A 17,459-nucleotide genomic window follows, 5' to 3' on the forward strand; every position below is an offset into this window, starting at 1 on the left:
CAGGGAGCTCAAAAGAAGAACCTGGCTAATTCAATCTCTGTGCAGAGATGCAGCAACTAGCTAATTAAGGTAGCATATGTTAACAGGGACTGGGGGTAAATGAACCACTGAAACACACATACACACACATTTATGAGCTGCTCAGACTGCATATGTTGTACTGACTCATTTTCCACTGGGTGATCCAGTTTGTTTGTGATCACTGAAAGCCTCCTTAGCTCACAGGTAGCGGGAGGAAGGCCAAACACGGATTATGAAATGTGTGACCAGACGTTCTGAGTTGTCTTGTGACTCTCAGGTTTCTGACCTTGAAAAGCACAGTGGCAGGGCAGTAGTAGAGTTAATGTAGTGAAATAGGAATTCAGAACTTCACACTAAACTGAAATAACACCTCGGAGCATAAAGTGGATCTTTATAATTAGCAGTCTGAAAATAACGGCTTATGAAAACCTGTAACGAACACTTTCATTTCAGTGGTGTGTCACTGCTAAAATATTTCCCCAGAAGATAGTTCCTGTTGTGGTTGTTTAACTAACATCAACAGCTGCACTCTCTGTGTGTGAAGTTTCACTGGTTCACAGGAACTCTGGGAGCCCTGGAGTTGTCCTGGACCTCCTGTGTGTCCAGCCTGGCCCTCCATAAGAACCACACTGGAGACTCATTTGCTTGGCTTATGACTGAGACGAATTACACCTTCATTCACGGAAGCAAACAGAAGGAGAGACTTTCATCCTGTGGTCATAAGACCAGCCGTGTCCTTCCTTTCTCACCATGTGTGACAAACACAGTGCAGCTTCCCGGACCACCGGTGTGCGGCCTGGCCGGCCGGTGCAGGACATCTCCCATGATTAAAGAGAACTTTTATTTACCAAAAAACACCACCTCGAACCAGACATCTCAGTGCAACAGCTAAAATGTCCTCTTTGCGCATTTCTTCCTTCTACTGCGGATGTGCTCAGGATGTTGGTGGGCAGTTCCAGAGCTCCAGAGTTTCTGTGAACTCACTCACATAAAGTGCAACGCATCAAACTCTCATTGCACACCAAATTAGCTCAGCCCACAGTTCAAAAAGTCAGGAAAGTAGGGGGCAGCGTGACGGTCGTTGACTCTGGAACTGTGCAGAGAAACATGAAAGCTCGGCAAGACTCCCTCTTGTCTATGAAGAATGAGGCCATGCTGGGGGAAGGTCTGTTGTTCCCTGGGGCAAAACCCCTGACCTGCCGTGCAGCTCTCAGTTCAAAAGAGACCAGACACTAACTCTCCTCGCTGGCCTCTCCACTCGGGGCATTTGCATTGCCTGATCAGTCTTCTTGCCATGGGCTGCGTCTATCATCAGCGCTCAATATTTGTAGCAGTAGTTTTGTGCGCCTCTCCAGAGAGAAGAAGATCAAGTCCAGATGGACGTTTTTAAAGAGCACTCTGCCCCGATCAGAGGAGAAGAGCTCAGCCAATTACAGCTGCCGTTACTGTCTGGCCGAGTGAGAAGTCTCGCCTTTTCCATTCTTTTGGCTACAGAGCTGGATGAAAGATTTGTAGCCTAAATGGACAGGACCCTGGGGGGACCCTGCTTTCCTGCTTGATTGTCCTGAGCAAAACTGTTGTAAAACAAAACTGGTACGGATATAACCTGTGGGCATCTCTGCTCTGCCTGAAGACCCGTGCCAGCTAAGTGCTATAAATGTAAATGTAAATGTAAATCCCAGCATGAACAGACCAATCATGCAGTCATCGCGATCTAGACTACGGCAGATGGGTCCGAGCTGTTGGTCAGGGTGACAGACTCCCCCCGTAGCCACTGAAAGCTCCAGGCACATTTGCCTTAGTCTTTACTCTCAGAGAACATGTGGAAATGCTTTTGCTATCACACATTATTTTGGGTTGAACACACTCAACACACTACTAACTGTGTGAGGCTAGCAGAGAGAGATAGACAGGCAGAGAGAGAGGAAAAGAGAGAGAGAGCGAGAGAGCGAGAGGGAGAAAGTCTGATGACATGGAGAGAGAGGTAGAGCTGACAGGCAGTCTGCCTAAACTCGACTGGCAGGCAGTCTACCTAACCTGCTTTCAGATCGCAGAAGGTGTGTGTGACTTCCAAGAATATGGGTCTGCCCTCTTAAACAAACACACGTAGGAACATCCACATACCATGGCAAACCATGGAGAAAAAGATCGGTCTGTGTGTTACATTAAAGACTGGTCTGTGTATTACATTAAAGACCGGTCTGTGTATTACATTAAAGACCAGTCTGTGTGTTACACTGAAAAAAGCAGAAAGTTCTTTCATCTGTGCTAACACCATTGTATGCTCAGACATGATCCAGATTGGTGTGCTGCGTCTGCCTTCATGCCCAAGAAAAAAACACCGATGATGACGAAACAGAAGATCTGACCTTGCATTTGGTAGCTGTAGGGGGCTTGTCCCGTCTGGGGCGTAGAGAAGCTCGAGCTATAACCGAGGAACCCGCTCTGACCTGGAGACTGGCTTTGAGTCAGTCCCCCCTCTGTCTTGATGCCTGCTCACAATGGACATAAATCAGTTAGTGACACCAAAACCGTGATGCACGCCCTGAGGGTGGCGCCCTCCACATCACCCGGCAGACCCAGCAGGAGGCCTGACTGAAGGTTGAGGCCAAACTCCCAGTGCAGGTTTGCAGTTTTCTCCATTCAAACATTTGAACTCTTATGCATATTTAAGTTTGATTTTCCAATGGCGTCAGGTCTGAGAAGGCTTCCAGGGCATTGTAAACACACTCCCTCCTGGACACAAACTCAAACTGGTTCCTCTGAGACTGTGCAAACTGGTTTGTTTCGGGGAGCTTTTCCTAATCTTTCACATCTGTCTAACAAGCACGAGCGAAGAAACAGCTTACTGAAGTGATGAGATCCACCGACAGGGAAAACTCCTGAGTGTTCAGTGTGGACCTCATCACAGTGAGCAGTTAAAGAATCTCTACACCACCTACATGTATTACACACATCACAAACAACAGTAATTACATCTACAAAAATTACGCATGCAATCTGAGAGTGATTCACCACAAAATAAAAGTACCTCTATAAATGGATCATTTCATGGGTAATTCAACTTCCAGCTTCCAACTTCTGTTATTTCATTTTAATGTCACTCAGTCATCATTTCCAGCTAACACAAAGGTCTCTCTATAAACACCGTTATCACGATATTATGTGCGGCCTTTTTATGTGACCGTGCCATGTTCCAATATACACACTGCTACCACAACGAGTGTATACCAATTTAACAAGATCTACATTAAAACTATTCACAGAAAAAGTAGAAAGAAATGACAAACTCGTCAAAGCCTGCACGTGATGGTTTTTAACGATGGACTGCTCTGAACGAGCATTCCTTTAAGAAATGAACGTTTCCTTCATCTGTCAAAAGCCAAACCCGGAGTAACGATGAAGGCCCGAGGCGACGGGGCCGTGTCCTGCCGGACGTACCGTAGGCTGGGATCCCGTAGGGCTGGCCAGGCTGGGGGTAGCTGGCGTAGGCCGGGGCTTGCTGCATTCCTGCGGCGTACTGAGTCTGACCATAGGCCGACATGTTCTGCGAGGACGGAGTTGGAAGAATATGTGGGTAAGGTCTGCTATTGGACAGAAGGGGGGAAACAGAAGTGAGGAACATTCCTTTCAGTCTCAGTCCCATAATATAACATTTGCTTGCTGACATTTGCTATGCCTCAGTTACACGGTCACTGATACTGGGCAGAAGTGTTCTTAAAAGAGACATCAGCTAGCTGATGTACACGGAGCAAGAATAACAAATCAGAGAGGGAATTTTCGCAAGATAATAATTACAGTAGATTTGGGTATGTAAGCTGTGGACGTCAGCCAAGCCAAAGCCGTCCAGTCTGTTCTCTAGCTGGCAGATGCGGCTAAATAAGTGAAGCTCGATGCTGCTTATTCTTAAAGATCCAAAGGTTGCCTTACTTGGACGGGTAGATCTGAGGGGAGAACTGGGCTGTATGTCTGGGGCTGAAACCACTGGTCCCTAAGACTGCAGAAACAAGACATGTACGTGCTGAGACATCAGGACACAAGGCACACATCACTGTTCGCCAATAGAACTTCAAAAGTGTAAGAAAAAACGAATGACATTGCCTTATTCTGTTAATTTCAATAACTTTGCTGATGCTTTCTGCTGAATGTATGTATTCTATAGGGTATAGAAAACCTGTGTCCAACACACACATACATGCACGCACACACACACAAGGGAAATAAACCACTGGAGGCTCATGAGAGAGTACTGTGATTCCATGTGCCCACTACATGTAATCAGGTGCCTGTCATACCTGCCTCCCTGTGCTGATGACGTCAGCCTTACATGTCAGTGTGGATGGTCAGTAGGCAATACCAGACTTACTGGGGTCCTGGTAGCCTTAGCTAGCTGTCTCCTTCAACTATAAGTCCATTGATTCAGAAAGACCAACAACATGTACAGTATGTGTGTATGACTGTGAATTAGAGAGTTAGTGTGCAACATGTGCACACCCTCTCCCCTCCCCCGAGGTGTATGATTACTAAACTCCATCAATACTGTCAGAGACAGAAGTCCTAGCTGTGATTTATGTGCGTCCAACATCAAGGTATCGAGCAGTTTGTCACATAAGTAGAGGAGTAAGACAAATTACACCAAAACACTCCACAATGAGAGTGCGTGTGTGTTTAGTGTGAGGTGAGGAGTGTATAATACAACACTCTACGATGAGACTAGTTTGAGACTAGCACCAATTCCAGAATATAAGATCAAAAACTTAGTTCTGATTGGTCTAAAACAGGTACTCTGTGTCTGTGTATGCTGATGGAAGCTGAAACCAGGCCGTGTGTGCACACTCAGGTCCCAAACGCAGACTGGCACGTTTCACCAGTGCTCTTGTGCACAACCAAACTCAGTCTTTTCCTCCTCACCAGTGCCTCCAGCAGCAGGAGCTAAATTAGGTGACTGTATTTGTGGTTGGAGCGGGGGCAGGGCAGGGGTGATGAGGGCTCAGGGTCACAACTCAGAGCCTGTTGGCATGGCAACTGATACTCAGACACACCCTATTGTGGGCCTCCTGCTACAGGGACACTTCCTGACCTTCTTATCTGCGGGTCATCTCTGGACTCATCTCCCACTAATCAGCCCTGCAGCTGTGTGTGTGTGTGTGTGTGTGTGTGTGTGTGTGTGTGTGTGTGTGTGTGTGCGTGTGTGTGCGTGTGTGTGTGTGTGTGTGTGCGTGTGTGTGTGTGTGTGTGCGTGTGTGTGTGTGTGTGTGTGTGTGTGTGTGCTGTTGCGCTGAATAGCATCTCAAATATCTGTTCAGTTTGTACTCCATTACTATACAAAAAATTCGAAACTTATTCAGAAAACATTTTGAATACAATTTTGAAAAGGCAGATGAGGAATATCTCCTCCTGCATGGATCCTCCCAGAAATGGGAAAACCAGTGGCGTTCTGAATGCTGCCGTTGCGAAACGTGACCTGAACTTACAAACAAACACTACCTTTTTTTTTTTTTTTGCATATTCTTACTTGTGTTGTTCTGTTACAATACAGCCAAGTGTGCATGTGCTATAGCACAATTCTCTCTCTCTCTCTCTCTCTCTCTCTGTGTATGTGTGTGTGTGGGTGTGTGTGTGTGTTCCGCACCTGGTCCTGAGAAACTGTCTAGTGAGCCGTCTGCTACAGAGGTGGTGATGTCACTGGTACTCATGGGTTCTGTTTTAACTGTGAAGAAAGAAAAAACAATAGCACGAGCGAGAGAGAAAGAGAGAGAAAGAGAGAGAGAGAGAGAGACAGAGAGAGAGAGAGAAGTCATATTTGTGATTTACTATTCTTTATAAGGTAAAGTGGTACACATTAGCACCAGTATATGAATGAGTGGAGAGGCTCCAGAACAGCGGTCCAGTGGTGTGTTACTGATTCAGTCAGACAAACGTGGACCTCCACATGTCCAATGGACTTTAGCCTTATTAAGACATCAGTCACATAATTATCTTTTCCACAAATATGACAAAAAACATCCATTTAACAGCAAAGTGCCCTTGCTGTTCTCTTAAAACGACTGTGATGTGTTGTGGAATCACCAGAAAACTTCAGTTTTTCATTGTCAAAGTAACGGAGCTTAAAGTCACTGACTGGCCTGTTTTCACGTGTCTTTTCATGGCGGGTTATTATGTGGCATACAGGGAGAATAGAAATAAAGAATGAGAAGGGCAGACAGCGTGGACGTGCACTAGGAGTGAGATGTCAAGGCAGACGAGGGTGTAAAACGGTTACGGGTTTGACCCTGGTACTCTGAGATACAGACAGAGCAACGACACAATAATTTCACGGCACCCAGACTGACCCCTATCTCTGAAATGAACCCGCGTTCGTGGGGCTGTCGGGTAGGGTAGGAGAGACTTTTTTTTAAATGAAAACAAAATTGACTATGCGGGTGTAGTCATGCTTGGTGAAGGCCCTCATGGTGGACAGAACCCATCAGCTGGGCTCCTCTCCCAGAGGAGCGTGTGCTGATCCGGAGCGGATGATGGAAAACCAGCAGTGTTTCCACTCCTTAATGCAGAACAGGGAAAACACTGCGCACGGCCGCATGCACAAACCAGCTCGCTCACGCCCCGGTGCATCACACGCAACCATCCACGGAGAACACAGAGAGTGTGAGCAGCGTGTGAGGAGTGCAGCGCAAGACACGCCAACCGGCCACGTCTCACCACGTCTCACCACTCCCACACGGCTCGTGGTGTCAAAACATGCTTTGAACCAAACACAGCACAAAAGACTTCCAAACGCATCTCTAATGAAAGGCACAATAGTTGAAGCAGGATGGAAGAATCAGGACGCAGAACGTCCAATTGCAATCAAGATGAACACATCAGAGCGCGTCATAAATGCCAGAGGGCGGTCAAATCGGTCAGAAGAGTTGCTTTTCCATAAAGCAACAATTATTGTCCTTTCATTGAATGAACCAGGACTACACGAACCTGCAGTAGACTGTGAGCTAGAACTTAACAACCAGTCAGCAGTGGTGAGTAAGGTGATGTTATCACCTACAGGGAGAGAGGGCACAGCACACATGACAGAATACCCGGCACAACGGAGGCCCTGGCACTGCACAGACGCAACAAAGCCACAGAACCACAGAAACCGATTTTACTTAAAACAAGATTAGGATTAAGATTAAGATTAAGATTCTCGACAAAGGTCAAATATGATCAGTTACACAAATGGTAAATAGCATATTGGATTCTTAGTGTCTTAATGAAACCCAAATGTGTGTTTATTATTATATTCTAAGACAAAATAATAATAATATAACAAGTATAGTGCAGTGAAATTTAGTCTGGATTTGAAAACACAACATTGATTCTCATTATCTGATGCCTTCAAGAAATCTGTTAAAAATCTATTAAAAATATCTAACAATAGGTATTTTCCGCATCTGTTCTTATTACCACTCTTCCACAAATGAACGCCAGATTATCACACAGCAGACAGGAGCTGGTTACGATACTTTCACTGTTGAGATTACTGCCCTCCTCTTACACACCGTGTTTACTATAAAGCTGAAAACTGACCAATGCGGGCCGAGTGGTTGTACCTTCTGTGCCATTAGGGGTGAGGGAGTTGGTGTTGATGTGTGAGTTGTCAAGGCTGGGGCCACTCGGAGACTCACTGCTACCACTAACTCGGCTGGCTAGATCCTGCATTTCCATAGACCTGAAAGGAGAAAGACACACATAAAGAAGCATGACTCAGGAAACATCACACACACACACACACACACACACACACACACACACACTCACCCACACACACACACACACCCACACACACACACACACACACACACCCACACACACACACACACACACACCCACCCACCCACACATGGTCGTACACACACACCCACACCCCCAGACTCTCACACCCACATGTACACACACACACCCACACGCACACACACACATACTTGCACACACACACACACACACACACACACACACACACACACACATGCACAATGCGCACATGCACACATACATTCACACACCCACACACCAACATGCACAAAGCACACACACATACACACACACACACACACACATTAAAATACAAGCAAATAGCCTAAAAACCTTCTCAGAATAGACATTACAGAAACTGGACAATATATTTAGTATATTACTATGAAAGTTTTTTGACTAATATTCTGAATATATTTATTCAATTTCTATTTGTAAGATCTAATTTGCTTGTGTCATATTTTTCTATTTTACAGTGTCATTTTAATCACCTCCGTTACCAACGCAGTTACAACATGGCACACACCAGTAAGTGAACTTTATTGGGAACACTTTCTGTTCCACCACATGCAGTAAACAGGAACACGATCCAACAATTCACAAATACATTTAGCTGACACTTTTTATCCAAAGCAACTTGAGTAATTGAGGGTTAAGGGTCTTGTATAGGGGCCCAACACAACTTGAGTAATTGAGGGTTAAGGGTCTTGTATAGGGGCCCAACAGTAGCAGCTGGGCAGTGGCAAGATTTGAAATGGCAACTTTCTGATTACTAGTCCAGCACCTTCAGCACTGACACACCAGTGCCCCATATAGTGTCTAATACAGATATGAAACTGAGAGCTTCACTTCAGACCTCTTTTAAAGCTTGTGATACCTGAAGTTCAAGCTTTACTATCGTATGGAAAGAAGAGCTTCCTTAAGTTGGACATCCCCTCAACACACGTCAACTACGAAACCTGACGCAAACTTAACAATTAATGAGACGATCTGATGATTGACTGACCTGCTCATTTCTAGTTTTAAAAATTCATCACCCGCCTTGCAGTGCACATTGTCGTGTCATACACTCATACATGGTGCCTAAGAGAGAGGGCTTCAGAGAGAGACTGGCACTGAGAGAGATAGAGTGGCACGTGAGAGAGAGAGCTACACTGGGAGATAGAGAGATACCAGCACCAGGAGAGAGAGAGAGACCGGCACATGGGAGAGTCGTTCCTCAGTGAGGGAGAAGCTGAACTCAGCACACTGTGTGCATTAGCAAACAGTTTCTGTTTCTCTGTTTATATCCTGGAGGCCACGTCACTGAAAACATTTGATCAACTCCGAGGCTTCAGGACGGCCTGTATGAGTCCAGGTATATGCAACGCCACAAACCAAAGCACACGTTTGTCTTTGTTTGCCTTTGTAAACAGAATTACTGTCTTTATTTCACTTTACAGCAAGAATTTCTATTCGATAACAACATAAACCATCCCACCTATCAGATCTATTTAGGTTTTTTGGAGGGAAAAATACTCTATGCATATTTGATCAGAGTAGATCAGTGACACAGGTTGGTCTGACTGTTCTTATTTAGACAGAAAATGTAGCTCTGTAAACAACAACAAAAACAATAATTCCTGGAAAATATCAACAACAGGCTTCTTTTGTGTTTCAGGACTCTAATGAAATGCTTTGCAATGACAACGTCTAAAAGAAACAAGCAAACTAGCATTCAAATGTGGTGGCTGGTTCAGCAGACGCCTGGCGGTCAAAGCGGCACTGCTTCAGTGTGATGTTGCTGCCTCAGCCCAGCAGCTTTCTTACCTGAGACTGGACGGCTCTCTGCTGTCTGAGTCAGATCGGACTCACTCCTTCTCTCTTTCTCCTCCCACTCTTTTCCACCTGCCAGGTCTCCAAAACAATATCCCTCCTTGTTATTCCAGCTCCGTGTCACTGTCCAGACCCATCCATGACACAATAGACGTCGTCTGAGAAAACATTATTGTTATTCTCAGGCAGGCTGGGAAGAGCTCGGAGCTGGAGAAACACAGAGGCACATTGTCTGCACGGGCAGCGCTTCTCATCCAAACTCCATCTCCAGGACTTCCCCTCTCCCTCTCTCTCTCTCTCTCTCTCTCTCTCTCTCTCTCTCTCTCTCTCTCTCTCTCTCTCTCCTCTCTCTCTCTCTCTCTCTCTCTCTCTCTCTGTCCCCCTCCCTCCCTCTCTCTCTCTACCCCTCCCTCCCTCCCTCTCTCTCTCTCTCTCTCTCCCCCTCCCTCCCTCTCTCCCTCCCTCTCTCTCTCTCTCTCTCTCTCTCCACACAGGCCGAGAGCAGCCAAATGACAGAAAGGTGATTCATCATTGGTCTACGACAGCTGCAAACTGGATTAGTCCTTCCCCAATCAACACGCAGAGCAGCTTAGCCAAGGTAAGCAGGGGCAGAAGGGGGCGGAGGGCCTAGGGGTGAGGGGGCAGTTTGTGTTGAAGAGGTGGGGGTTCCTGCTAGAGGCTGCTACTGCTGTTGCCTCTAGAGAAGGGGGTAGGTAGAGGAGAGGGAGGGAGAGAGATGGAGAGAGAGAGAGAGGGAAAGAGAAAGAGAGAGAGGGAGATAGAGAGACAGATAGAGAGAGAGACAGATAGAGAGAGAGAGGGAGGGAGAGCGAGAGAGAGAGATGGAGAGAGAGAGACAGATAGAGAGAGAGGGAGGGAGAGAGAGAGATGGAGAGAGAGAGTGAGGGAGAGAGAGAGAGAGAGAGAGATGGGAACTTGTTGAACAGAAGCAAGTCGAGCGCAACACCCCTAACATCTCCAGAAGATCTTTCATCTGTATTTGACGTATCTGAAATTTATCTGCTCTCCCTCACTAAGCTCACTGACAGCTCCTAATGACGGTCAGAGGCAGAACTCTGCCCTGGGCTGTGGGGGATGGAGAGAGAGAGAGAGAGAGAGAAAATGGGGAAAAAGAGAGAGAGAGCCCTTTTAGTTTTAGTTATTGTGCATCTCTTGGCATAAGGTCAGCAGGTATGTGGACTACGCTGAACATATGGAGTCCCAAATGTTTCCTGTGACTCTACATACACGGCAGGGACAATTTACACAACTACAGAACCATAAACACCACTACCCACTCCAACACCACACTCTAACACCCACCTGGTGCCTCTCTGCCACTCTCTGATCACAGCAGACCACCGGCTTACACAGACAGCAGTGCCCACATCACTATTCACTACTCAGCCCTCATTTCAAAATGTTTAAATCTTGGCATGAATTTTTAATGGCCCCGACTGTTTGCATGTGCCCAGGAAACCGGAGCTGTTCGATCATAGTGAGGGTTTGCTCTGTCTCTGGTCCTTTCCTTGGCCTTCTTACTTCTTAAAGTGCAAAAGATATATATACATATAAATATAAATGTGTGTGTGTGAGGGAGAGAATAGGATAATTTAAAACAATGCCTCTGGTTACAGTGCAGAGTGTGGAACGTACGGCTGAGGAAAGATTTTCCACTTTCCCATAGACCGAGATGTGTGGTAGTTGTCTGTATGTGTGTGTGTGAAGTGAAGAGTGTCCTGGTCTCTGCAGTAGCAGGTGATCTTCTCCAGGTGAGGGGCAGCGAGCATGTGAAAGCAAAAATACACTCTTCTCCCACACCGCTAAATATTTACTGTTTCAAAGAAGCGCATTCAGCAACTTTGATGTTCCTTTTCAATTCAACCTGAACCGAGTACGCTTTGATGAGCTTACAAACAAAGGCCCAGCAGACAGAGGCCTGGAAGTGCCATCAAAGAAAGAAGAGAAAGAGAGGCAAGCATGCATCACTCATGGCAGCAGTGTGGCGGGGTTGTCTCGTCTTGCTGCTTTCCAGCGCTGCGTTTACTGAAGCTTAGCTTCTAACACCATCATGTCCACGTCTGACCCGACCCCCACGCACGGCAACCGGAACCGAACCCTTGACATTCAAAGAATATCGGCAAGAATATTACTGACACGTCCTACACCAGCGCTGCTAAGACAGAGAGAGCAGGGTCCATGTTTATCGTTGAGCTAACACAAGTCTACAAAAATTACAACATTTAATTTCAAAAGGTAGATTTAAAGCAATTATAAGTCAGGACAATTAAAAATGTGTCCTGAAATCTCAGAGTTTTTATTCTGAAGTCGTTCTTCAGTTCTTCCCCTTTCACAAGCCTTTGACTTAATTCGAGAACAGAGGGTGTGCTCCATGTGAGGAACCAGTTTTAAAAAACAAAGCTTTAATCAAAACAACTTTAAAACTACTGATCCCTGCTTAAGCCAGTCAGCTAAATCCACATGGTGGCCCAGGCAAAATAAATCGAACCACGAAGAATGTCGATGCAGACAAAAATTGAACGCAGATGTGAGAGAATTGGAGAGAGTTTCTAAAATGCAACACTGCACTTGTCTCTGTGAGGGCGGATGAAAGCAACGGACAGTGATAATACGGAGCAGTCGGCCGCTGCGCTTCGGATCCGCCTCTGAGAAAAGACCTGCCACAATTATTATAATGACATTTATCTGCAGTTACTGCCAGCACTGGCACATCTTATACTGAAGATAAATTAAATATGGACCTAAAATTGTATGTCAATGTAAAAACAAAGCCAGTGTAGAAATATATCAAAAATCTAAATTTTTCTTATAAAAAAATCTTATAACAAAATTTCTAAAAGGCTTTATTCAGAACAATAAATCATTAATATCCTGGCAATGTCAAATGTGAGAAAAAACAATTAAAAAATTCTTGGTATCACTGGTTTAAATTCCTTTCAAATACAACCTCACAGCAACATGCAGAGCACAGTGGTTAACCTGCAGAGGCTCGTGGAATTTTCCATTCAGGCTAACGCGTGTTTTACCTAATACATTATTAAAATGCTCATTCTTGGCAGATGTGATGAGGTTAGTTGACGTGTAATTTGTCTCTCTCTCTCTTTTTTGCTCGGCCTGACACGGTGCTCTAGTAATTCGCCCAATAGCTGCATTAAATCAGTTCATTCTGAGTGCCGGCCTGCCGATGAGGTCCAGAAGGCTGATTGGTCTTGAGTGACCCCTCCAACAGAATTAGGGAACTCAGTGTGTCCCGGTCACCTGCCGTTCCCTCCCACAGCGCATTGCAACATGCAACAGAGCGGGAAATTATAAAGGAAAAAAAATCATATCAAATGTCGTCTTGTTATTTATTTTAATAGAATTAAAAAGGCTCTTTAATAAAACAATTTAGCCTGAATTTGAATAAAATGCACATTTAAATATATAAACTGTTTCGCAACATAAACCAGTGCATTGAATTTTCATTTGCTGAACAAGTGCTTTAAAAATAGCTCTTTAGTCGCAATTTAAAAAGGCCCACTTTAAATAATTTGTTAACAGCAATTAAGAGTAAATATTCTCACACTCATTGTCTTGTTTATGTACACAGAACTACTGATAAAGGAGAGAAGCACTAACACAAGTTTGTTCACCTCAACTTCCTGCCTCTATGGCAATGTTTCCCTGAAATAATCCACAACGTGTTCACAAAATAGCAGCCTTCTGTATTTACCAAACAGCACCGAGTCGCAATTTCCTTGGAAAGACATTTGGCTTCCTTGTGTCTCCGTGTCTGTTTCCCAGCCAGCGGGGCTGTGCCGGATCTGTTAACCCCCCGTGTCTTTCACCGCACACAATCCGCAGTTCGCACGCACGCAGAAAACACTGGGCCTTCAGTAAACAGGCGCGCTACGCGCCTCGATGCCTGACAGCTCAGCAAGGCTGCAGGATGGAATCAAACACAGGCCTTATTAAAACAAACACCGTGAGTCAACAAACTCAATGAAACTTCTCATTAACAGACCAATAGAAAAATGGTTCTGGTGAAAGTCCCCGTAGTGTGCGGAGAGGCGCGTTGGGAGTTGTGCGGCTGGTGCACAATGCCTACTGAGCAGGGGACACACTTCAGCTATACTATTGAAATAAAACAGTGCTCAAATTTAAACTTATTTGAAAAAAGTAGTCATGAAACTATTTTTAGAATTTATTTTCACAAACCAAATTATGATAGAGGGCTTCCATTAATTAAAAATGCAAGTTAAAAAACAAACAGAACTACAGTTCGAGTCCGTGCAAAATGTTCATTTCAGCTGCGGTCTGAGAGCCGCAGGGAAGAGCGGTGAGCATGCTGGCCCGCGCTGGCTCAAGACCCGCTCTGTCTGGCCTGTCTGTTGGTCTGGTGCGTCCACGGGTCGGGCCTGGCTGTGTCTCTGCACTTACATACCTACCAGAAGCAGATGGCATGGAGAGGCAGCTGCTCCGACCGGTTGGGTTTTATTGTGCTAGGTCAGCGTGCTCTCCTGCAGGGAGACAGCCAGCGTTCACTCGCCGGACGGAAAATGTAAACTTATTCAGAAGGTGGATATACTCGACCAGAAAAAAGAAACCATTATTTACATAGCCAGCTCTAATTTCAGTGTCCTCTACACCTGTTTAAAAATGTCAGGAAGGACCTGCACAGGACGGTGGGAAGGCGGAGTAGGTGTATGAGGTTCAGGTGGACACAGAAACGCTCAGAGATACACTTCAGGCTCAACAACACTCTTATCTGACTAGGGATCAGATTATTTTAAATTAAATATCATAGACTTCGTTCTCGTTAAGGGAAATTAAAATCAAATTAGTTACAATTATTTATAATATATAATTTCAATACCTGATATCCTGCTAAAATTCTGACCATTTACCTAATAAAGTCAGGTGCAATATTTCCTTTATTTATTTATTCCAAATATATATATATTTTTTATTTAAAAATATATTATCTTTATTTTTATATTTTATATATTATATTGTTTAATGTGTGATATTTAGAGGTTAACTGGTGACGGAACATCATAGCAATACAGATTGTAGTTTTTTCAGTGACTCTTAATATCGAACTGATCGACAATAAAATATTAAATTTTTATTAAAGAAACTCGGGAATTAAACAATGCTGTGATCTGCTAGTGAAGAGAATATGTTGTAAGAATTATGTACTTTTATTAATTTAGAATAAATAGGATTAACAAAAATACTTAACAGTCCAAAGCTGTCACTTATATGTCATATAAACCCGAGAACATCTCAGTTTCATTCAGTTCTAAACACTGACAGTTTTCCTCCAGAAAAAAGACCCACATACGCATAGGAGCAACTTCTGAAGTGAGAAGGTATCACACACACATAAAGCCACGCAGCCACACACACGCTGCCATAGGAGAACAGAGCGGTACTCACTACAATTATGGTTGGGTCCTTGTACTTTTATCCTTTCTGTTATCGCTGTCTTCTTATACACGACTGGCTGTTCCCGAGCAAAACAAAGAGCTCTGGAGAAGCTCGGCTTTGGGTCGACTCAAACGCGCAAATTACCGATCGAAGGCAACTTTTTCTTTTCATTTTAAGTGTGAAAAGCCATGGGTCAGCATGCTGCTGGATCTCAGGAGACCGACGCCGAGTGGGAATGAGTTGTCCGCTTACTGCTGCAGGCAGTGGCTAGCTAGTGTCTGAGGAAGAGAGAAAAAAAGAGTGTGTGTGTGTGTGAGAGAGAGAGAGAGAGAGAGAGAGAGAGAGAGAGAGAGGGAGAGAGGGAGGGAGGTTGCAGTTTAAAAACGCAGAAAGTTTCTCTCTTTTTCTTTCTCTCTCTCTCTCAAACACACACACACACACACACGCACACACGCACACACGCACACACACGCACACACACGCACACGGACACAGGAAGGCTTTCGACTGGAGGAGGCACATGGGAGTTTTCCTCCCTCTAGCCGTCCATATGTCATTCTGTTGCCGTGTTAAGTAGAGAGTTCCAGTCCTGCTCCATATTCCACCACCGATCCTACGGCAGACGAACAGCCCAGTTTTGCAGTGGCCGAGCTGGGCTGTTGGGCTGTGAGGTGCTGGGCTCTGCTCCTCTCAGGCCAGACACAAGTCTGCTTCTAACCACCGGTCCTTTTCTGCTCTTTAAACCTCACTGGTTTGTTGTTTGGAAAGGAATTGCAGGTATAATTTCAATCACAAAGGCAGAGTGGAAGTCCTTCCACAGCGAGTGGGTTCCTCACTGGTGTGTGTCTACTCTCTACCTGTGCCAGATCACATCCACACTCTCTTACAAAAGAATTCTATTAAAAAACAATTTGTAATAAATAGTCTTGAAAGCTCTAACAAAGTGGAGAAGGTTTTTAAATTTGGTACTTAATTTCTTGTAAATTATCCAAGATTATAGAATGTAAAAACAATGAAGAAAAGGTGATAAGATATATAAGGACAACAATAACAACAACAACAACAAAATAAAAAGCCCAGAAAGAGGTGAATATAGAAAAATGTCACAAAAGGCACACAGTGCTGCAAATGCAACTGAAATATAGAACAACCAGCCGATTTAACCAATCATAACAGAGCTGCAAGCTTAGATGCTACTGTAGGCCAATATGTGCCACTTATACACGAGATCTGAGGAATCTGATTAATGTATACAGAAGAAAAAACTGTATACACTGCACACACACACACAGGCAACTTAACACTGTACAAACATACCAAGGCATCTTAACACTGCACACACATACACAGGCTCCTTAACACTGTACACACACACACAGGCAACTTAACACTGCACACACACACACACACAGGCAACTTAACACTGTACAAACATACCAAGGCATCTTAACACTGCACACACATACACAGACACCTTAACACTGCACACACATACAGGCAACTTAACACTGCACACACATACACAGGCTCCTTAAGGCAGCCGTGAAATCACTGTGTGCTGGACAGACATGCACGGGGTAACAGGTCTGCAGGATGGAACTCTGTGTGTGTCGTGTCCCGTATAAACAGACCTTAACTGGTCCCTTCCTCATCTAAACGCTCTGTGTGGCTGAGGCAGTCACACTGACACTAGTCCCTAGTCCTGCACGTAAACCAGCTGGGTCGCATTTCAGCCCTGCAAAATTAAATATATTGCAGTTTGAAGAGGTTCCTGATAACTCAATAGACTAAGAAATGTGAGGGGACTCTCAGGTAACTATTGGCGATAGCTGAGAGGTATAGCAGCCAATCGAGTTACAGCCCTCGTTCACTCTTGAGCAGCTGTATGAAATTAACTTTCAATGTAATTTTGGAAGTGAGTTATTTTCAAATTGCATAGTATAATTACCAAAAGTTGTTTATGACTCTCAAGCAAACGTGCTCACATGTGAGCTACAGAGAGGGCTCTAGTTTTGCACCACGCTCAGGAAAAGGCCAGGAATCATGTGTGCATCTTAACTGAGACCTTTATTACAGACCTGCCTGTACTGAATAACTGAATAATTAAAAATGTGGAATTACAAACCCATTAAAGAACAGAACAGAAGATTCTGTTGTACAAATACAATTTAATAATAAACCGACTGCTATATGAGCAGGGCTGTTTGGTAATATAATTAAGCATAACCTCTTAGGTGACACTGCAGTCCAGAAGAAACAATAATAACATTAACACTTCATGCATCACATAGTCAAATGGAAAATTATCCACTATGAAGTTTGAATTTCCTTACTTATATAATTACTACTGCACACCATAAAACATCAAATAAAATTAAATCATCTAAATAATCTAAATAATA

At 44.5% G+C, this 17,459-nt stretch overlaps 1 protein-coding gene across 6 annotated transcripts; it reads right to left on the bottom strand.

The window, feature by feature from the left end:
* Nucleotides 1-95: 95 nt before the first annotated feature.
* On the bottom strand, nt 96-15,680 carry LOC145655358 (protein phosphatase EYA1-like). Of its 6 annotated transcripts, XM_081708983.1 has the most exons (8): nt 15,067-15,622; nt 9,619-9,782; nt 7,608-7,726; nt 6,991-7,056; nt 5,654-5,731; nt 3,952-4,018; nt 3,463-3,608; nt 96-2,513 (listed from the first exon to the last, which is right to left on the bottom strand). In XM_081708983.1, exons 3-8 carry the CDS (start codon nt 7,720-7,722, stop codon nt 2,290-2,292), a joined length of 696 nt encoding a protein of 231 aa, XP_081565109.1. In that variant the 5' UTR covers nt 7,723-7,726; nt 9,619-9,782; nt 15,067-15,622; the 3' UTR covers nt 96-2,289. The 6 variants fall into 6 exon arrangements, with proteins under 6 accessions (XP_081565109.1, XP_081565112.1, XP_081565110.1 ...); XM_081708986.1 differs by lacking the exon at nt 6,991-7,056 and having other exon boundaries at nt 15,067-15,680; XM_081708984.1 differs by lacking the exon at nt 9,619-9,782 and having other exon boundaries at nt 3,463-3,605; nt 15,067-15,679.
* Between the last annotated feature and the right edge of the window lie 1,779 nt (nt 15,681-17,459).

This window comes from Electrophorus electricus, unplaced genomic scaffold, assembly GCF_041902795.1.
Source record: "Electrophorus electricus isolate QZ-2024a unplaced genomic scaffold, ASM4190279v1 Scaffold233, whole genome shotgun sequence".
NCBI classification, from domain to species: Eukaryota; Metazoa; Chordata; class Actinopteri; order Gymnotiformes; family Gymnotidae; genus Electrophorus; species Electrophorus electricus.

Bases quoted from the DNA above. Each gene is read 5' to 3' on its own strand.
- LOC145655358 (XM_081708983.1), bottom strand. From the start codon at position 7,722: ATGGAAATGCAGGATCTAGCCAGCCGAGTTAGTGGTAGCAGTGAGTCT. The intron at 7,057-7,607 runs GTACAACCACTC...CTCTCCCTGTAG, and splicing joins CACCCCTAATGGCACAGAAG to GTGATAACATCACCTTACTC. The intron at 2,514-3,462 runs GTACGTCCGGCA...CATTGTGAGCAG, and splicing joins CTACGGGATCCCAGCCTACG to GCATCAAGACAGAGGGGGGA.